Source organism: Leptosomus discolor, chromosome 11 (genome assembly GCF_034619465.1).
Source record: "Leptosomus discolor isolate bLepDis1 chromosome 11, bLepDis1.hap2, whole genome shotgun sequence".
In the NCBI taxonomy this organism is placed as follows: Eukaryota; Metazoa; Chordata; class Aves; order Leptosomiformes; family Leptosomidae; genus Leptosomus; species Leptosomus discolor.
In genome coordinates, this window is record NC_141401.1 from 1,673,835 (window position 1) to 1,695,188 (window position 21,354).

The 21,354-nt window shown below is 51.4% G+C and overlaps 1 protein-coding gene across 2 annotated transcripts; it reads left to right on the forward strand.

The window, feature by feature from the left end:
• Positions 1-56: 56 nt before the first annotated feature.
• Positions 57-21,354, forward strand: ANP32A (acidic nuclear phosphoprotein 32 family member A). Of its 2 annotated transcripts, none has more exons than XM_086471304.1 (8): positions 57-244; positions 15,903-16,052; positions 16,206-16,328; positions 17,818-18,016; positions 18,223-18,321; positions 19,846-19,943; positions 20,937-20,997; positions 21,210-21,354. In XM_086471304.1, exons 1-8 carry the CDS (start codon positions 191-193, stop codon positions 21,269-21,271), a joined length of 846 nt encoding a protein of 281 aa, XP_086327430.1. In that variant the 5' UTR covers positions 57-190; the 3' UTR covers positions 21,272-21,354. The 2 variants fall into 2 exon arrangements, with proteins under 2 accessions (XP_086327430.1, XP_086327431.1); XM_086471305.1 differs by having other exon boundaries at positions 18,235-18,321.

Genomic DNA, 21,354 nt, shown 5'->3' on the forward strand with positions numbered 1-21,354 from the left:
GGAGCCCCCGGGAGCGCCCGCCTCCGCAGTTATCAGGTTAGTGTTCGCCGCGGTGCTGGGGCTCGGGATTCCGAGCGGAGCTGGTTGAGCCCTCAAAGTCCCTCACCGCGCTGGCTTTGGGGGGGGTCTCCATCGGTGTCACTGCACGAGCGGAGCCGGGGACAGCGAGCGACTCCCGCCAGCCACGGACATGGACATGAAGAAAAGGATCCACTTAGAGCTGCGGAACAGGACGCCCTCAGATGTAAGCAATGCAAAAAAAAAAAAAAAATAAAAAACCATCCTACATTTTTTTAATTTTTTTTTTTTTTTTTTTGGGGTGGAGGGGAGCGGAGTGCATCCCAACCCCGCGGGGCTCGGGGTAGGGGGGTTGGGGGGTGGCGGGGGAGCGGCGGCGGCGGCGGTGGTGGCGGCGGCGGTGGCGGGGCCGCTGCTGCCCTTGAGGTGCCTACCTGTGTGTGTGTGTGTGCGTGTGGCGGTGCCCCCCCAATTTGGGGGGGTGCCCCAAGGCGCCCGCCTGACGGTCTAGGGGGGGAAACTAGAGGCTGCTCCTGACTCTTGCCGGTGTGTGCGATGCCTTGGAGGGGGGGGGCTCGCCGTGCGTTAAATAAAAATAAGTTGGTGTGCTCCTCTCTTGGCGTGTTTAGTTGGCAAATATTTGTACTGGGTGCTGGGCAGGGAGAGGCAGACAGGGACTGCGAGTGAGTTGCAAACGGTTTAGTTTAAAGTGCGTCTTCATTTCTTTGCAGTGATCAGGCAAGAGAGACTGGGGAGCCATATTTGTAACTTTGTAGTCCTCATGAACGCGCCCTTTCTCTCTCTCTCCCTCTCTCCAGATGCTGAGAAGATAAAAGAAAAGAATTTTAAACCAATGCTTAGCGTTTTTTTTTTGGCGATCGGGTATCGCCGCCGGTAGCGCGAGGGTTGAATAATAATAAAAAAAAAAATATTGCAAGAAATAAACGCACTCTCCACCCCCTCCATCCCCACATACGCACAAAAAGGCTGGATGTGTGCGTGTTTTTCTACCCCCCCCTCCCCTTTTCCCCCGGGGCCGGACTTCAGGTTGTTGTTCCGCGTCTCGGGGAATAAACGAGGGAGAGAGAGAAAAACTTTGTCAGGACAAAAAAAAAAAACCAAAAAAAAAACCAAACAAAACAACAACAACAACAACAACCAAAAAAAGCCCACCCCAAAAAGAGTCGGCATGGGGTGGTGGTGAGGGGTGCCCGGAGGCAGGCGGGGCCCCCGGGCTGCTCCGGTGGGGGCGCGAACTCGGGGCGCGGGGGAGGCTGAGGGCAGCGGCGGGGAAGCCCCCTCCCCGCCCCGCCATCCCCCGCCGCCGCCGGGCCCTTGCATAATGGCCGGGGAAGGCGAGGTGTGCCCCGGCCCCGCTGCCGCGGAAGGGGAAGAAGGGGGGGAACGTACCTCTTTGGGGGGGAGGGCGGAGGCAAGGCGGCGGGACGCGGCCCCGCGGCTTTTTCGGTGGCCCGAGCGCGGTGTCCGAGGGACAAAGGCGGGCAGGTCGATGTAACCTGCTCTTTAAAGTTTAAAAACTCCTGGGCGAGGAGGAGGAGGAGGAGGATGGCGGGCGGAGGGGGGGGGAGGGTGGGGGGGAGAGGGAGGGAAGGGAGGGAGGAGGGCTCCCGCCACCGCCGCGGCACACGCTGCCGTCCCCGGCGGGCGGTGAGGCGCGGCCCGGCCCTGCGAGGCCCGCGGGGGGCTCGTTGTTGGGGCGCGGGGGAGGGGGGGGGGGCACAGTGAGGCGAGCGGGACCGGTCGCCAAACGCCCCCCGCCCCGCCGAGCCGCTCCCGGCCCCGCGCTGGCAGCGCCACACCGCAAGTAGGACGCGGCGCCATGTTTTTCCTCTCCCCCCCTCCCTCCTTTCCTCCCCCCCTCCCCAACCCCCCTCCTCCTCCTCCTTCTCCCTCTCCTCCTCTTCCTCAGCTGCGGCGGAGGGAACGGTCGGGAGCGGGCGGTGGCCCTGCCCGCCCCGCCGGGCCCTCAGCACCGGGCCGTGAGGGGAGCCCCGGTGCGCCCGCCCGCCGTCGGTTCCCGCTCTGGCAGGCCAGGGGTAGCGGCGGTGTGTGGAAGTGCGACATGAGGCGTTGGCGGAGGGGGGCCTTCCCGCCGCCACTGCGGCTGCGGGGCCGGGCGGCGGCGGAGGGGCGCCCGGGCGCCCTCTCCGACATGACTGCCAGCCGCCGGGGCTGCCATTTTGTCACCGAGCGCGGGGCGGGAGGAGGCTCGTGACGACCGCAGCGGGACGAGCCAGGAGGGTAAAAAGGCGCCGTCGCGCCCCCCCCCCCCCCCTTTTATTATGGTTTTTCATTATTTTTATTTAACCCCGCGGGTGCCGCTGTGGGGCAGGGGGAGGCCGCCTTCGCGCCCCTGGCCTGCCAGAGCCGGGACCGGGCCGGCAGCGCCCGCCGCACCTGCCCGCCCCGCCCGGGCGGGAGCGGGGACGGGGGTGCCCTGCGGCGGGTTGGGGTGTCCCTGCAGCCCCCCCCGGGCGGGGAGCGGGGCGAGGGGGAATACGCCTTCTTCCTGGGCAGGGCCCTGCGAGTAGGTAGGTCTCTGCTTTTGGGTCTCCATTCATTTTATTTTTTAAAAAAAAATTTTTTTTTGGCCCTTTTTTCCCCTAGTTTCGGTCGATTTGTCCATCGCTCCTATTGCTGGAGGCTTGCTCACCGTTTTAAACACAGGCCTGCGGTATAAAGACTCGATCCAAAGTGTGTTAGGTATAAACTGGACTTTCTTTTTTTTTTGCCACGCTTGGGTTTTATTCAGATTTTTCTCTGTTCTGGCTTATGCCAGAGGAAGTTGAGAGAGCTCTGATGTGGTGGGGTTCACTGTTCCTCAGTAACTCAGAAACCTACAGCAGTTAGTTGTAAAATAAGGCTTATTTAACCTGTCACTTTTTTTTTTTTTACCTGCTAGCCTTTAACTCTGTCAGTGAGTTATGTGTATCAGCCCTCCCAAGGTAGCGAAGGTGATTACCTCTGTTAGAATGCCAAATCTTTCTGGTTTTGTGCAAAGGGGGATAGCAATGCCATTTGGGAATGCTGTTCTGCTGGAGTCGGCTTTGCAAAGCTCTTGATTACAGATGTGTGCACGCGCTTTTGTGTCGTGGAGAATTAAGTGTATGGTTTGAAGTCTAAAATATGTATTAAAATAAAATTCAGCTAAATCTAGCTAGTGCTTTAGCTAAAGTAGTTGGAACTGGGGGTTAGAAGCGATTCTAATGCCAATGTCATTTATTTATGGATTTTAGTAAGTCTTTGGGCATGAGCACGATGATTCTGTGAATTGTTTTTGTTAGTTTCTGCCTTGATGAATAGGCAATATTTCTCCTTCTGTGGGGGACCATTATTTTCAAACTCTTTACCTGTAACATAAAAAAGTCTTGGTGAAACTAACCCTGAATATGCTTGTTTTGGAGCTGCTGCCCAGTATGTGCTTGAGTTCTGTAGTACATCTATATTCAATGTATCCTGTTGTCAGAGCATACAGGATCAAAACTTTTTGTAGATCAAAGTTAGGATGTTGATCAGGCGTTGTGGTTCCTTCTGAGCCTGTGCTCATACAGTTTGATCTGGCTAATACGGATCTTCTGTGGAACGCTGGGTGCTCCTGTGCAGCTGAGCTGGCTGCTTCGAGCTCTTCAGTCATACAATCCTGTAAGATACCGTGTTGGCTGATAAAACATGATATAATGCCCTGAAGTGGATTGTATAGGAGCTATTTCTTCCTTTTCTTCCTCAGCCTCTCTTTTGTTGTTTATTTTTCCTTAATTCTCCCTCCATCTTTATGTGAATTCAGTGTTGGTGAGAGGTCTGGCGTTTTGGTGCTTGAAATACGTTGCTTCTGTGTGTTGTACAGCCAGGGGTGAGTTTGATCATTTATTTTTTGCCCAGATATTTCAATTTTTTATCCTGTTACATTTAATGGTCACTTAGGGGCGTAGCCTTTCTCACTTTGCTTATCTTATCAATGTGGGTTTCTGTTATAATGAACTGCCGGCTAGAAACGGGTCAGGGACGATTCTTTCACACAGGTTTCCTCCAGAACTGTCAGCTGGTCCTGGTCTAACTGCTGCCCTCGCTGCGGGGGTGCTCCCCTGGGCGTGTTGGCGGGCATTCTCGTTCGTTCCCATCGTAAACTCCTTAGTAAAGTGCAAGGACTGTGAAACGGGTTCAGTCCTAAGGCTCTTAGCCGTGGGACATGTCTGCACAAAACTCATCGCTGGCTTACAGCTACCACGCTGGTTCGTTTAGTCTGAGGATTTAGTGCTTTATCAGCTCAAAATTGTGACTGATAAAACACTGATGGTAACACTGAGTCTTTCTTACAGTTCTTCTGACCCTCTGTTGCACTTTAAAACTTCTGTGGCAGTCTGATTTCACTCTGGTTTTCTATAGATTTTAACATTGAAGGGAAATACAGTGCGAGCATCTGTACAGTGTTCTTTCAGATGATGAATAGAAATAAAAGGCTCTTTTTCCCTAAGTTAGCTCCTTGCTCTGATGCTTGCCGGAACAGTAAAGAGTTCAATGTGACACACATTGCTTCAGAGCTGCATTTAAAAAAAGTATTTTAGTCTTGCCTATGGGTGCAGATGCATACTTTCTTACTTTCCCCAGGCTGAACGACCTCGAAATGGGAAGGGGATGTTTGAAGCAAAGTGGGATGTGGTTGTGCCTGGGGAGGCATGAGATCAGCACGTACAGACTCGGTGCGGCGTGTGCAGATTATCATGGATTTTTGCAGGCTTGTATCACTTAACCACTGACATAGCTGACAGCAGGGTGTAAATGTACAAAGAAGTAGCTGTCTTTTTTTGCAGACTTCCCACGTTTGGGTAACAGCTGGTTTTCATGGCTCTGAATTTCCAGGACAAACCTCTCAAATGAGTGTTGGATGGATGGATGGATGGACGGACGGACGGATGCTCCTCTTGGAGGGGCTGCAGCCCACAAAAATCAGGCTGGAGAACGAGTGTGATACATGAACTGTTCTCACTGACATTTAGACTAGTTTCACAGCTGGCTACTGGGCTGACCAGCATTTGGCAAATTCTTAAAATTTGGACCAAATTTTAAGCATATGAAAGGAGCTAGGAACGTAGAATCGAAAAACACCAGTATATGGATCTGAAACTGATTGCCTGATTTTCCCATTTCTCTATGATGCTGCTGGACAGTAGCAACGGTAGATTTTTATGGTTTTCTTAACCCTTAGCTCTTGAGAATTCCCTTTTGACCAGCAATACATAAAGTGCAGTTACAGTTACAAAATTTTCTGTACAATCCAGGTGTGTGTCCAAATAGTGGCTTGATAAAAATGCATTAAGAGAAATAGCTGGGGTTTAGTTGAGGTAATTGTGTTGTAGTCTGTCGAGAAACACATCTCCTGGAGAAACAAGGGTTGTTGTCCTGCCCACCAGATAAAACAAGTTGTTGAAACAAGGAGGGGGGGGGAGGAAAAAAAAGCTCCTTAGTGCAAACCTTCTGGGGTTAAGCCTAGGTATTACAATCCGTCCTTACAGCAGGATTTGTGTGTTATATATCAGTAAATAGAATATATCTTTCTGCTGTAGATGTACCCCAAAACCCCCTGAATGTTTCAAGGTACCACTGATCGCCTGCAGGGATTTAGAACTTTTAAATGCAGTAAAAGATAAAATATTTTGAAAGAGCGTGTTACCTGTGTCTTTGAATGTGCGTCGAGTGGTGGCACAAGTCTCAGCGGCTGGTGTTTGGAATGTATACATCCTGTAAGGCTGATGTTGACCGATTTCTCCCCATTTCATTCATTCTATGGATTACTTCCCCCATCCTTCCTGCCATTAAGTGCAGGTACTGGTAAGCTGCAGAAGCCTGAAAATGAAGAACCGAACCTATGAGATGTGCACGGGTGCTGTGTCCTGAACTTTTTTTGAGTGAATTGAAAGGAAAGGAAGGTTATGGGAGTAGTTTTGGTCTGCACACCAGGACCCTGGGTGCCTCTGGGATCCTGTGGGCGCAGGACTCGCCTGGGGTGCCCTGAAGGGAGGGAGGGAGCTCCCCTCCTTGCCCCCTGCCCGGGCGGGCTTGCCGTTTGGGCACGCACGATGGCTTTCAGTAGTCTTGATTGACAAAACAGCTCGGCTCGCTGAACCAAACCCTCTGTGTCTGCAGCGAGGTACAAGTCTCAAGTGGGACTAGAGAGCAGGGATGGTTTTGTTGTGCTTTGGAGTGATGGACACTTCTCGGCTATTTATGTGACACTACTGGACTTGTGCTGCATGTAATTTTTTCCCTGTCTCCTCTCTGCTCGGCTATCCTTCAGCCAGAACAGCTAGTAAACACATAGACTGTGTTTTCTGACTAGGTTGCTAAAATCAGCCCTGAAGCCCTTGCATATGTAAGCATGACCTTTGAAATACTTCCAAATAGGAAAAAAAAAACAAACCCTGAGTGGTTTCCCTCTACGCCCCTGTGTAAAAGTTGTGCTCTCTATCGCAGCGCTCGTTTGTCCATCGACTTGGTCTATCGAACACTTTCCCCTTCAAAGCCATAAAAAAGAAGCTGGGGAAAGCTTATCTTCTGCAAGTATGATTTGCCGATGCATTCTGTAGCAGCTGACATCTTCAGAGACTGCTTTCCATATTAAATATGCAGCTCTTAAAATTAGTCTTCATTTAAATGCAGTGTTTCTTTTTTATGTGTCTCTCTGCATCAGTCCTTTGTTGCTGAGGGCAATCCGGAGTACGTGCGACCCCACAGCCTCAGCGCTTCAGCTAAACGCTTAAAATTTCAAACTGAAGAATTCTCAAAGGCAAGGTGCGATGCAGTCGTCTGTTTGGCTTCTGGTTTATTCAAGAATAGCTGGCGGGGAATGAAAAGCCCTTTGGAGGTGCCCGACACAGACGTGGAGCTGAAGTGACCCGTGCGGAGTCACCCGCCCCAGCCGGGAGCGGAGCGCAGAGCTCTACTGGTCGGCGATACCGTCCGTAGGAAGGAGGGAAGCGAGCCGCGTTCGTGTGAGGATGAAAAAGCAATTAATGCAAAGATCAAACCATTTAACCGCATATTTCAAACAGTCTGTCTAAAGAAATATTTGGATTTTTTACCCAGTTACGCTGCTATCAGTAGAAACAAACCCGAAAACCAACTATATGCTTTTGAACGGAACAGCTTTCCGTGTCGCTGGAGTGTGTTCTCGATTTATTAATTAGTGTGTTGCTTACGCATATGGCTATCCTGACCCTTGTAAATGTGTGAAAGTGTATTTATGTGACTCACGGGCTTTCTTGGTTTGGGGGGGGGGATGTTTTTTGAGACAGACAATGGTAGATTATTCTTTCTGGAAGTTTTTTGGCACTGGAGATGCCTCGTAATTAGGTATAGTCAGAATTCCCGAGGCTCTTCACCCTTTTGCCACTCGTGTATTTCTCTTGGACCTTTAGTTTCTCATAGAACAGAGCAAAGGGATGTAAAATTAGTTGGAGCCATATGTGTTGCTCTCAGGGTTTATAGCTACGCTGTGTAAAATATTAGAGGGTGAAAAAAGTAAATGTATTGATACTGAGCCAGATTTTTTTCTGAGCTGTGCAAGCAGCCCTAAGCTGTCTCTGAACACAGAGCAGCTTTGATGTAAAAAAAAAAAAAAAAAAGAAAAAAAAAAAAGAAAAAAAGCCCACAACAACCAAACAAACCAACAAAAATTTCCTGTCCTCCCCCCCTGCTCCTTTCCCTTTGCCGGGGTAGGGGTGATGCCGTGGCCCCCCCCAAAAAGAGGACACTAACTGTGCTCGTCTTGGGGGAGTTAGCGTGGACAGAGCCCACCTTGAGGGGAGTTGAAAGGGGGGCTTTAACCTGCTGCTTCACTGCATCGCCGTAAACTTGGGGACAGCGATTTAACAAGCTGCATCGGTCCGGACTGTGACAGCTGTCCCCAGAGATGCCCGGGCTGTCGCTGGATCGCTCTTGGTTGCTCAGCAGGTGTTTTCATGCGATTCCTTGGTTGCAGCCTCGTCCAAAGTAAATCATCACGTGATTGCTGGAGCGACTAAATTAAATACAAAGCGCTTGCTGGGGTATAGGTTACAAACAGAGAGTAAACCTGCAGGAGGACTGTGGCATTCTAGTTCAAAGACAGCAGTGTTGGGGTCCGTGCATGTCTCTGTGTGTTGACGCTCGTAGTGAAAAATCAGAGGCTCAAAACCGGTATCAGCATGATGCTGGAAGTTCAGTTTGGGGCTTCTAAAACCTTCTGATGAAGCGTTTAACAGTATTGGTGGGAGTTTCCGAGAAAGAGATGCAGAAGAGGAATTCAGATATGAAAGTTTGATGGGGTTGCATCATTTGGAGAAACCCTGCATGAATTGTAAGGTCCGGTAGTAGTTTCACATGACCTTGTTACAAGAATTTGGAGTTCCAGCTCGGATGAATGGGTATAAAATAGGCAAAAGAGCTAGAAGTGGAGCGGGTTGCCGTTGAACCAGGCTGTGCTGGAAGCTGTTTTGTTCAGCACTTGTGGATTGCTCGGTGGGGAAGGGGCCAGTTGCCGAGTGCTGGTGGAAAGGACGCCTTTGTTGGGGTGTGGGGAGCAAGCCTGGGGGAAATCCTGTAACCTTCAGCCTGGGGGAAATGCTGTAAACTTGAGCCTGAACTGCTTTGAAGTCCCGACAGGCGCCTGGCGTTGAGCTGCAGCGAGGCTCTGCACCTGTACCCAGTGTCTGTCGTAGCGGTGGTAATGGAGCACTGCTCCAAATTACAAGGTATCTGCATTAATCCCCGCCAGCCCCTTCCCAGCTGCCAGTCACTGCTGATACGATTCTCAAGTACTCTGTCTGCTGGAGATCTTGCCCATGTCTCGAGGGATGTAGTTGGTATTACGTGGCCTTTTTTTGTGCAGCGTTTCTCCCTGCCTGGCGTTTGCAGATGCTTTGCCCAACACAGTAACGACCAGAGCCTGTGCAAGGCGGATGGTCGTTGGCTAACGAGTTTAAGACACGTACTACAAGTGAGTTAAATCCATTTATCTCGTCTCGGGTGCTCACAATAAAGCCTTGAAACGATGGATCAGAATCCAAAATCACACGTTGGTTTGGTAAGGAAAAAAAAAACTTCACTGCTGTCACCTGCGGTTGGTGCCTTTATTCTGGTTTGCTTTTTACTTGTGTACCTTGGGGGAGGAAGACTGCTGGAATTTTCCCTTCCCTGTTCAATTTAATTCCGTTTATGGCTAGATCCTCATCCCCAAGCATCTCCACAGGGTGATGCTGAGCTGCTCAGAAGGAGCAGCTGAGGATTGCCCCGCTGAAGGGGAATCCCCCGTGGCAGCAAGCCAGCGCAGTCGGTGCCACGGCACCTGCCTCCCTCCCCTGCCTGCCTGCGGGCGGCTCACCACGGGGAGGAGGGGGCACAGCCCAAACGGGCAGCGCTCTGGCAGGCCTAGAAAGGCCAAACAGCTCTTGAGGTGTGTCTGAATTGATGTACGGCAGCCCAGTAGCTGCTCTAATTTGGGCCAAAGATGATTCTGCTCTCCTCTCTCTCTTGCCGTTTCCCACCAGGAGCTGAGCTTTGCGTAGCCTGGCTCTGCTGTGTGTTTATATCATGGGGGCCCTAACGGGCCTGGAGGTCTGTCTTGAATGCAGGTGGCAAATGGCACCTTTAGTTTTTAAAAAAATTCGGTTCTTCGGGTTGGTTACGTTTTGGTGATTGTCTTAGAGCAGAAATTGCATCATGTCTTTGAGCCTCCAGAGCAGCTTTGTTAGCCCAAGGTATTAAGTAGGCTGCTCGTTCAGGCATTTTCTTGGCCTAGTCGCGTTCCAGATAGCATCTGAAATGGAAATTGGTGCAACGTTTATCCCCTCTGGTAGTAACTTCGGGGGAAGCTTGTAACATGAGCGTGGAGAACATCGTATCCTTACCATCGCTGTGGAGCTAAGCATGAGCAATGGGCTCCTGAAAGACTTGGGCGTTAGCTCGAGCCTTGTTGGACCCGTGCCTTCCCCAACAAAGGAGGACATCGTGGCTCGGCAGGGCTGGCTTCTCAAACTTTGCTGCACAAACCGAGCAGATAGAAACCTAAGCAGTCCGTTTCTGCTCAAGGATCCCCAGATCTGCGTGAGTCCAGATCTCGAGTGCAGTACAAGAACTAGGAGGACACAACTCTTGGCAGTCTGGTTCGTGTGGGCAGCAATGGTCGTTCTCTACTGTGGCGCGATGCAAGGCTTTGCATGGACTCCGCAGGCTTTTGAGACCACAACACTCCCAAAGACAGAAACCCAAGTGACTTGAAGAACGGTTTGTGCATCTGGGAGAGAATAAAACTGTCTCTGCTTTTAAAAGTAATTTGGACTTTGCTTCCACTTACCACAGTAGGCGTCCCTTGCTCTCAACTCCCTTCTTTCCACAGCCCTGCCCTCTTCCAAGTAGGGAGGAGGACTTCTCTCAATGCTCCCCTCGACCATTTGGTTGGGGGCAGTGCAAGGCAGAGTTAACACCCTCACCTTTACCTGCTTTATTTGATAAAAATGCCACATAGCGGGATCTTGCGTTCCTAGGGGTACCGTATGCAACGTGCGCTTCAGAAGCATCTGGTCCCTTGTGCTGAAAATGAGATGTTACAGCCTTTGCTGTTCCTGCTTGTACAGCCAGCAGAATGCTGTTTGCACTTGTAAATTTGCCTTTTATCTTTTAAAATTATAGTCACAGCTGTGTCCCTCTGTCACATGCGATTGAAGCTACGTTCCTTCAATTACAGACCAGGATTCGGGAACTTAGTCCCGAGTTCCTGGATCTCCCTGCCTGTGTAGGCTTTCTGAAGTAGAGACTGGGCCTTTTTGCCTGTTACAGTGGAAATGCAGATTAAAGGTGGTAACGTGTGCAGCTCGACAGTTGTCCGTGTGTAATTACATTCTGTTGGTTGTGCATGTGTGGATAACTTGAGAGCGTGGTCCCTTCCAGCGAGGCAGCCTGCGCTGGGCTGGGGAGACAGGGGAAGGTCTGCCCGGTACGTGCACAGCGAGTGAGTCCCGGGCGTCACTTGGGACGGCTCCCGTTAAATCCAGAGGCTGCCTGCATGTGGTTGTCCCTCCTTCCCCTAGGAATAGGTCGGAGTCTCGCAGCAGACCCTATGGCTCTGTTAAGGATGTCATCTGTGCATCTGGGAGCACAGCTTCATGCGGTAACCGTACTGGGAAACGGGTAAGAGTCCCTGGTTATCAAGCAGGCAGCGATGTAGAGTGTGATGTCATGAAAGTCGTGAAGAGAGGGAGGGGATGCTGTAACCCACAGTGACCAGTGCAGCGTGCGTTAACAGCGGTGTGATGTCATGTGCTGACAGCGTCTGGGACAACCACAAATAGAAACTGGGATGACCACAGGAGAACAAGCCCAAGGCGCGTGGCCTGAAGGGTTTGCTGGAGGTGCTGCAGTTTGCTTACGTGTGACTGCTGCAAACCGGGGCCCGATACCGGCAAACCCCAGAGCAGTGCTCAGGCAGCAGCACGCGGATGACCAGGAGGCACCTGCTCGAGCAGGAGGCACCCGCCGAACGAGGAGAGGGGCAGCAGAGCCCCGAGCCACCCCAGGAATGCGGGGACAAGGCAGGGCGACAGGCTGGGCGAGAAAGGCTCGGCAGCTGAAGCTGGGCGCTGGGCAATATCCCTGCCCCAGCGCCTGCCGCTGTCGGAGACGTGGTGGTGGGCTGCGGGAGCCGACCTGGCCACCGGCATGTTGGGTGTTTTCTGCTGGGCGTTCATCTGCGGGGGCCTTCCGAGCTGCACAGGTCTGGATTGTGGGGTTACATGTGGTGGTTGGGTACGGGTGGCATGTTGCTCTTCCACTGTTTCTCACTAGGTAGCAGGTTTTTGGGAAGATAAGTACGGGTCGTGGGGTTTGTCTTGGCCTTCTATTAGTACTTACTCCAGTTAGCGCTTTGATTTGCTTGTGCATTGTGGCATAGACAGTGATGAGGTTAATGATACACAACGTCTGCAAGTCGTATCTTCTTGTCTTTGATGCAGCTAAACCGCAATTAGCCGAGGACACTTACTCCCTTAGCCTTCTCTGTCCAGACGTGTTCAGATTGTCCTCCCCGTGTCTGAGTGCTCATCTGCGTGTCTGTGGTGTTGCGGGGACTGCAGTGGGATACGGCTGCGTTGGTTCAGGCCAGCTGCGGCCCACTCATCTCGTGCAGGTGTGTAACAAGACTCAGAAAGGGCGCTCGCCCTGATGGCTTGCATCGGGCAAAGGTTTGTTCTGTGTTTTGGGGACAGAAGATGAGGAAAGAGACGTAAAAATGGTAGTGTCACCGTGCATTTTCAGGGAAGTTCAGTAGGTGTTTGGGGAGTGATTCAGGAGCTGGAATTTTCCTAAAGATTACAAAGACTTCTGAAAAAACAAATGAGGAATAGCTGCTTAGTCCTTCTGTCATTCCTCTGTGGTACTGAGCTGGTTTAGATGGAATGTAGCTTTACTAAGGTCACCTTTCCACTTCTCCCTCTCAGTATACTGACACAGTTATGTGCTCACTAACTGTCACGGCTGTAGCACGCCTGGATGAGGCCCAGCATCCTCACAAGGGGGCTAAGGATTGAGAGGAGACCTCTGTGCAGCAGCCAGCGCGTTGGACAAGTGCCCCGTTAATAACTTGGAGGGGCCTCAGAGAGCAATGCCCTCTCCTGGGGGGATGGCGCTGCCTCTCCAGTTAACCCAGCGAGTTCCTAAGGAGGAGATGGCGAGTCAGAGTGGAGGGGGGACGGTGGGGTACGCCAGACTGCAGGCTGAGAGGCTGTGGGCAAATAGTGATTTTAATACGTAGAAAAACTGTATGAGCTGCTGGTGGTTTCTACCACTTGTCCTGTGTGCGAGAGAATTGGGTGCGGGGCAGCCGTGAGCGTGCACGTGGCAGTGAAGCTGGGAGAAGCCCCACAAGCCCAGTTCATCCTCCTTTTGCAGGTGTGTATTTTCTTGCGGGTTCTTCAACCTCTTAAAAACACAAAGCCGTCTTAATTTCAACTTGAATTTTATTTTGTGGAGTCCCATTCTTCCAGAAGCGATTCGGTGTGTTAATATACCTCTGACCACATAAGCACCGAAATTGCATCGCTGCGGTCAGGCTGGTGGAGCGTCAGGAGCCTGCGCTCTGCTGTTTCCTAACCGAGCTCTTCGGTTCAACCAGGCTTTCCACCACTCGCAAACCTGACAGGTTTTATTCCGTGATAGCTTCCCCCTGGAGTGGGTTTGACTGTGCCTTTGCCCTGTGTCTTGATACCGGGCGCAGCGAAGAATTGAGCACTGCAGTGGTGTGTCACAGCAAAGCAGAGAGGAAATGGCAGTCTTGCCCTGAAAAGAGCAAACTAGAAGGAGAAGCCAGTTGGCTCCTCTGCCACCATATTAAAGGGGTTTTCTTCTGCATCCATTGCTATTTCCAGCTCCCTCTCGAATCTCTTCTCTAGCCCCGGGGAAGCTCTGTCCCATTCCCTGTTTGCCTCTTCTCCATCCTGCCCTGGGGGAGGATGAAGGGGTGGATGTCCCACCTCCCGGGGGGAGGGCAGATGCCATTTTCTTGCTCAGGGTGAGGTTCAGGCGCTGCTTCCCTCCGTGCCTTCGCTCTGCTGCGTCGCTCAGCGCCAGAGCTGACTGGAAACTCTGCTGGCTGCTGCGGCTGCGAGCATTTTCCCTCCCTGAACTCCCTCCGGCCTTGCTTCATCTTCCTGTACGCGCTCTCGCAAACTTCCTTTGCGAAGAGGGCGAGGCAAAAAACGCCCTCTGACAAGCCCCAGCTTCCCAGCGCGGGGGTCAGCCCCGTTCTGCAGAGAAGCTCTCCTCCTGCGGCACGGTGCCGCCGGGCTCCTTGGCCCTCCTTGCTCCCAAACGTGTCCCTCGGTGGGTGCTCGGACGAGCCACCTCACTGGCCGGGGGAGATAAGGGGGCAGGCAGGGCCCTCCTGTGCTGGTGGTGAGCAGGGACACAGATAGGGAGGAATGTAGCTGCTGTACGGGTTTGGGGTGGAGCTTCTTTTATTTTACTTCTTTTTTTCTTCCTTTTTTTTTTTTTTTTTTTTTTTTTGGCGGGCGCTCTGTGTGTGTGTGAAGCAGATGACTGAGAAAACTCTGTGTCGGTCCACAAATGGAGCTCACTGGAGGATCCTGATACTTAAATAATGTTACAGTAAGAAGATACATGTATTTGCCTCTAAAATGGCTTTCTTGCTCTCTAAATTTCAAAACAAAGAGGGTTTTTTTGTAGTTTCTTTTGGGGGTTTTGGTTTTGGTTTTTTCCTCCCAGTGGGATAGATGTATGTAGGATCAGGAGCATTTGACTTGATCTTTGGCTTCTCCTGACCAGCCAAAAATTCTTCTGGAAGACTTTTGTGTAGTCATTCCCTATCATAATTCTTCTAGGAAAATTGTAGAGTCTTGGAAAATGTATTTCCTGTCTAACGCTGATCCTCCTACTCTCAATGAATCACTTGTACTCTCGTGTTGCTTTGGGCTGACTTCCCTATTGACTTCACTGCCTGGGATTTAATTAGAAATCTAGGGATGTTGTTTGGAGCTATAAAACTACATAGGATTCTTCTCTGTGCAGCGGGATTACAGTAATAAAAAAAAAATAAGAAAATTAAATATTTGCATATTAACTGTCCTTGGTGTGAAGCGTTGCTTCATGTTTCTGCACACACCGCTCTTGCAGACTTCTTTGTACCCCATCCTCAGCGTACAGCAGCACACCCCCCCTTCCCAAACCTGTGAACGAACCCCTTGCACAGGACGGGGGCTGCGGTGCCTGCAGAAGGGCGGGTTTCCCTCGGTGTTGCGTAGGGGAGAAATAACCCCCGGAAATTCTCCGTCGCTGTGACAATGGCGGGATGTCCCCCAAAACGGGTGGTCCTGTGGAATTGCAGTCCTCCCCAGAGCCCAGGAAAGCTCCTGTTGGCTGCTGAGGGACTTGAGTCCCGTAAGGCTGAGCTGCCTTTAGGGTGAAAAGGAGCAGTTTTATTCAGGGCAGGGTGGATTTAAGGGCTCCTTTGCCTTGATGCTGTTGGTTTGTGTCCGTTGGAGATAGCACCTGCAGGAAGAGCGGTGCTCGGTTCAACAACAACAACAGCAAAACCCCCGCGGGCTGTAACTTGCCGTACACACCCGTGGGGCTGCCCAGCATGGGCTGCCAGGCAGGTCCTGTGCTGCTCAGCCCCACGGGAACTTTATCTTCACCTCTCCCTTTGAGCCTCCCTGCTGCAGCGGGGTGGGGGAGATAAGGGGTGCCGCGGCCGTGCTCACTGAACCTCCCCTGCCAGCATCATCCCACGCATCCCCTCTAACTCCCCAAGAAAGGAGATGATCTTCCCGTAAAGTACCATCATGGAGCTCCCCCGATGAGGAGGGCTGAGGCTGGAGGACTCCAGCGTGACCTGGGTTAGGATCGCCAGGACCTGCTCTAGATTTCAGGGGGGTCTGAGCAGACAGTGATCTCTCCACGCTTGAAAAGCTCGAATAATTTTAGCATGCAGAGAAGCTGTTGCAACAACCCATGGTATGTTGTAATAGCACGCGAGTTGTAGCCTAGTTTAAGAATAAATAGGTTAGTTTAATGTTTTTTAGAGTGCTTGTTGCTTACATTTACCAAAGACAATGCTACTTGGAACAACCGAACCGGTTAAGCCAGGATTAATGGGTTTGAACTGTTGACATTGTTTGTAGAACAGCACAAAGGTGGGCAGCTGCAGCAAAGCCAGATACCTGCGTTTCTGAAACCCAGCGAAAGTAGGGATCAGGCACTGAAAATAACCCTTCGCATACTTGCCAGTTTACTGGAATGCTTCTCATTTTTGCCTGATCATCCTTTGCTTGCGAGTGAAGCCTTTCTGGTCTTACACCCGTTTTGCATTGTTCTCATTCCAGGTTAAAGAACTCGTTCTTGACAACTGTAGGTCGTACGAAGGCAAAATCGAAGGCCTCACAGATGAGTTTGAGGAGCTGGAATTCTTAAGTACAATCAACGTAGGCTTAACCTCAGTTGCAAACTTACCAAAGTTAAACAAACTTAAGAAGGTAAATAAAATGTCCTATGCCATATCCCTCCCTCTTTGCGCTATACCAAATGTGAGATAGCTGCTTGTATAATAAAAATGTGATTTAGCTGACCTGACTGCTTTGTGGTACGTGTTTGCACTAAAAACTCAAGATGTTTGATGTGCCTTTTAGCTCGAGCTAAGCGACAACAGAATCTCAGGAGGACTGGAAGTGTTGGCAGAAAAGTGTCCGAACCTCACGCATCTAAATCTCAGCGGCAACAAAATAAAAGATCTCGGTACAATAGAACCTCTGGTAAGTGGATGTGGTACGGCGTGAGCTCAAACCCCGTTCTGTGATGAGGAGAGGCGTTGTGGACTCAGGAGATCCAAAGCAGCTTTTGGTGGAGTGTCTTCGGGGCTTATCTCGCCGGCCAGGCTGCCGTGGGGCTCAGCCCTGCCCCGGGGCTCTGCCGGCAGCGTGAGCGGCTGCTTCCCTCTAGCGGCTGCTGCTCCGGGGAGCACCGTGGCTTTCCGCGGTGGCCTGGGCCGCAGGTCTGTCTCCCAGATGCTCTGCTTGAGCTCGGGGGGGGTTTCCCTGAAGCTTTGGGTCTAAAATCCCCAGCCGCCGCTTCTGCCCCGCGGTGCGGCACGTGCCGGTGGTGGCAGGGGCCGGCTGCGGCACCGTGTGCCTCGGTACCGGGCTTGGTGGCTGCAGCTTGGCGGAGGTCACTGAGCTTCCAACTTCCTCCTGCTGGTTTCCATTCCCTCTCCTGCTCACGGCCTTTATGCTTCTTATGTCAAGTGCTGAGGCCGAGTTTGTCGGGTTGCGGGTCCAAAAAACATCCGAGGGTTAATTCTGGTAGTGCTGGTTTCTAGTTTTTGCTTTGTTCTGCCCTCTGCTCTCCAGAAGCAAAGAGTTTTGGCTCACTCTTTTTTTTTTTTTTTTTTTTTTTTTTTTTTCCCCAAATACTTGCTCTGAAAATGTCCCAAGGAGCAGTTCTCACATGAGTCTGTCTTGGATCTCCTTTCCCCCAGCAGAAGGGGAGAGTAGAGCAGTTAAAACTCACGTAGCAAACAGATGAGAGGCAGGATTGTAACTGCTCCCAGTCTCGGGCTTACTGTTTTCTCGATGTCACCGTTGCCCTACGCGCTAAGCTCCAGCAGGGAGATATTTCGTGAGACTTCATACAAATCCTCAGCTGCTTGTGCTTTTATTGTTAGTACTTCAGAGTGCTGTGGGCAGTGCAGAGCACCTCCTCCTCAAAAAAAAAAACCCCAAATAATATTAAAACCAGGAATTGAATTAGATTGCTGAGCCTTTTTTTTTTTTTTTTTTTTTTTTTCCCAAAGGCTAAGGTACAATCATGGAAATTTTTTAGATCTCTCGTAGCAAAATTCTTGTGTCTAAAGAACAGTCTTCTTCCGTTGAATGTGGTAGTTTAAATATGCCTGTCTGCTGGCTCCAGTGCCTTGCCTCGTGCTTTTGGGTTCACAGACTGGACTATCGTCTATTCTGAGCTCTTGGCTCCTCGCAGCACGTGTGATTTTGCACCATTACCTCTTTCCAAACTTCAGTCTGCTACTTGTGAGATGCTGAACTTGAGAGAGCGCGTTTTCCACTCTGGGGTACCAAAGCAGCCGTGGGCAGGCGCTGCGGATTGCTGTTCTGCTAGGCAGAGAGCAAAGTGACCCTTCTGTCGTGGGAAGCTCTCGAGCACGTTAACTCTGGCTGCTAGTGCCTTCTCTGCTCTGTGGAGAACTATTGTCACCCTGAAACTTCAGAGGCTTTTCTTTCCTTGCAGAAAAAGTTAGAAAACCTGAAGAGTCTAGATCTTTTCAATTGCGAGGTAACCAACTTGAACGATTATAGAGAAAACGTATTCAAGCTCCTCCCGCAACTCACATACCTCGATGGCTACGATCGGGACGACAAAGAAGCACCGGACTCTGATGCAGAGGGCTACGTGGAGGGCTTAGACGACGAGGAGGAAGATGAAGATGGTATGTGAATTGTGCTACTTAGTGTACGTAAGTTAAACGATCGATATGCTGCCTAGTACATTTTGCTTCCAGCTCTGACTTGTTGGCAAGAGAAGGGTGTTCTCAGCAGCTCCTTCCTGACTGATGTAAAGGAGAAGTACCTCAGTGTCCTCTGAAGGAACGAGGGGAAAGGAGATGGGCAGGGCCTGAAAGAGCTACTTTCTCAGTCTTATCTCTAGTGAAAGATCGGGACGACAAAGAAGCGCCGGACTCTGATGCAGAGGGCTACGTGGAGGGCTTAGACGACGAGGAGGAAGATGAAGATGGTATGTGAATTTGTGCTGCTTTGGTGTACGTAAGTGGAAAGATGGAGATGCTGCGTGGTGCGTTTTGCTTCCAGCTCTGCCTCGCTGGCAGGAGAAGGGTGTTCTCAGCAGCTCCTTCCAGCTGATGTGAAGCAGAAATATCTCTGTGCCCTCTGAAGAAGTGAGGGGAGAGGAGAAGGGCAGGGCCTGGAAGAGCTGCTTTCTCCGCCTTCCCTCTAGTGAAAGGGTGGTAGAAGAAACTCCTGGGAGGAGGAGTAAGACACTGCAAGAGTTCAGGGAGCAGCGAACCCCAGGGGATGAGGACGTGAGGGAGAAATGGGTGAGAAAGGGTGGCGTGCACACGCTGCGGTTTTCCAGGAACAGTACAATCGGGGAAGTGTGAGCAGTTGCGGAGAGCCTGATGGGGAAGGGCAGGGTGGAGAACCGGATTGGGCATCGGGAAAATTATCTGAGTCAAGGAAGTCAGTAAAGGGCAGCCGAGGCACTAACAGGAGTTTGTAGCTTCTCCGTGAGGACAGAATGAACTAGTTGAGATCAGGCAGGAGAGAGGAGAGTGTGTGTATTGCAGTCAGCCCGGGGCAAGCTCTGTGAAAGGCGCTAGTAAAGCAGCAGGCGAGTTTTTTACGCGAGGAAAATGCACGGCGGGCCCCGCTGTGCTGTAGGTGCCGTTCTGCCTCCCCAGCAGACTGCACTCGGAGGCATCAGTGTCCCAGTCGGATGAGTATCCGGCTGAGCGTGGGGAATTTGCTAGACTCTTCAAACCCAGCTGCACAGCAAAAGCAGAATAGCTGGACTTGCACTTTTCCCTCGAGCGCTGAATGCGAGCTCTGGGCGAGAGGGGCGAGCGCTGCAGCCGGGCCTGGCGGCGCGGCGCGTTCAGCCGGCAGCACCCAGGTTCGGCGGGGACGGGTTCTCCTCAGCAGAGCCCAAGTCTGGGCCTGCCTTCATGAAAAAGCTCCGAAACCCCATTCCTGCAGCGTGGAAAAACAATTTCTGGTTTGTGGCTTGGACTAGTGGCATTGAATCTCTTTCCTCTTGAAAAGAGATTGCAAACCCGTGAGGTGGATTGTGCGTGAGCCTCTCGTGTTGCTCTGGCAGCCTAAAGGCAAGGGGGTGTCCCTTGGGGGGAGGGTTCCCAGTGCACAATTGGCTTGTAAAGTTTGCTCTGTCCCTGGTGGGAGCAGATGGACACTTGCAGATGTGTCCCGTGGGCTCCAAAATGCATATTAATAGTGGGAACTGGAGCAGCTGAAGCTACAGCGGTCCCGAGGCTGCTCTGACTCGCTGTCAAGGCCCCTAGAGCAGCTCAGACCATGGGTGCAGCTGCCACGCTACCCTGTCACCAGGCTCAGGAGGCACAGGGCTACATCCAGCCCCGTTGGAGCTGCCTTGAGTTCTGTGCTGCCCTTCAGCCATGCTTTCGGTTCGCTCCTCGTGGGGGTGGGAGGTCACATCTCGGGTGGCAGTGTTGGAAAGAAAGTAAAATTCAAATGTCTGAGTGGTTAATCTTGTTTGACTGTGTAGAAGAGGAGTATGATGATGATGCTCAGGTAGTAGAAGACGAAGAAGACGAGGAGGAAGAGGAGGAAGGAGAAGAGGAGGATGTGAGCGGGGAAGAGGAGGTAAGGATTTATGCGGTTAATAATGGCTGTGGAGTGAACGTGCTCTAACTGGGGATAGTTGGGCAAGAAACGGACCAAATGTTGGAGGCTTTTGGAACTCGAAGCGTGTTGTTGCTTTTTTACTTCGCAGCGGGGTGGGGGTGGCTTTGAGGCGTGCCTGTCTATGAGCCAGCTGCCATCTAGTGACCACTGACATGAAATCGTCCTGGTGATTGGGCTGGCGTCAAAAATACTGTCAGGAGCGTCGGCAGACCTGGTTTGTGGGGCCTTTGAAGGGCTGGGGGTTTCCAGCCCCCGTACAGACGAGAGGGTGGTACGTGGATTGCTGACTCTGAGCTCTCAGAGCGAGGTTCCTCCTTGGGCAGGTACCTGGTGATTCCTCAGGATGCTTCAGTCTTAGCGTAGTCCAGCTCCTGCGTGGGGGGTGTGCTGAGCCAGTCGCAGCCTGCTGAGGCTTTGCTGTTAGCGCAGCCCCTGGGAATGGGGCTCAGACGTGCCTGTAGGAGGTCGTGTTATCTGTCCAGACAATCTTAGGTACTTCACCGCCACTCCTGAAGGGTTGGTCACCCTCTTCTCGAAACCAACAGCAGCTCCTCAGGCTCTGGAGGTGTCTCTTCGTGTTTTAACTCTCTCTGCCCCTAGAACAGGCGCCTTCTCCTCCCAAACTCAGGACGTCATAACAAAGTGTGCAGCCACGCGTCGCTGTGAAACATAAAACCATTTTCTCGCTGAAGGCTCGGAGCGAGAAGTGGCTGCTCTGGTGGCTTGTGATTTCCTGCAATAAACTTGGGCCAGAGTCCAGTTCTGCTGTGGGAAGGAGCTGCACTTACATAAGTGTGTGGGAAGCGGCTGCCTTTTGGTTTGGTTTTTGTTTAAGATGCTTCAAGGACTTTTCTCTGTAAAACGCTGCGGGATGTTGACAAAGGATGAGAGGTCCTGCACTGAAACCGGCTTTTGTAATCCTGCCTTTTTTTTTTTTTTTTTTAAATCCAGGAGGATGAAGAAGGCTACAATGATGGTGAGGTAGATGACGATGAAGATGAAGAAGAGCCCGGTATGGCATCAATCCCATTTTTGCTAGAGATGAAATAATTTTTAAAAAGAAAACAAAAGTAAAATACCGTTTTCTAAAAAGCAGGCTCGTGTTTGTGTTCCTGCTCCTTTGGTAACAAGCCAGTTGCCAGAGTAGAAGCTTGTTGAACTTGTTCAGCTTCTCAGCAGCGTGAGGGAGCACTCCTGTAATTCAAGTTGTGTTTTATTTTCTAGATGAAGAACGGGGACAGAAGAGAAAACGAGAACCTGAAGATGAAGGGGATGAAGATGACTAAACTGAATAACCTATTTTGAAAATTTCCTATTGTGATTTGACTGTTTTTACCCTGTATTTCCCCTCCCCACACCCCCAACCTTT

Excerpts from the sequence above, each read along its gene's own strand:
- ANP32A (XM_086471304.1), top strand. The coding sequence starts at position 191 with ATGGACATGAAGAAAAGGATCCACTTAGAGCTGCGGAACAGGACGCCC. Across the intron at positions 16,329-17,817 it reads TCGGTACAATAGAACCTCTG|AAAAAGTTAGAAAACCTGAA; the intron begins GTAAGTGGATGT and ends CTTTCCTTGCAG. Across the intron at positions 20,998-21,209 it reads TGAAGATGAAGAAGAGCCCG|ATGAAGAACGGGGACAGAAG; the intron begins GTATGGCATCAA and ends TTTATTTTCTAG.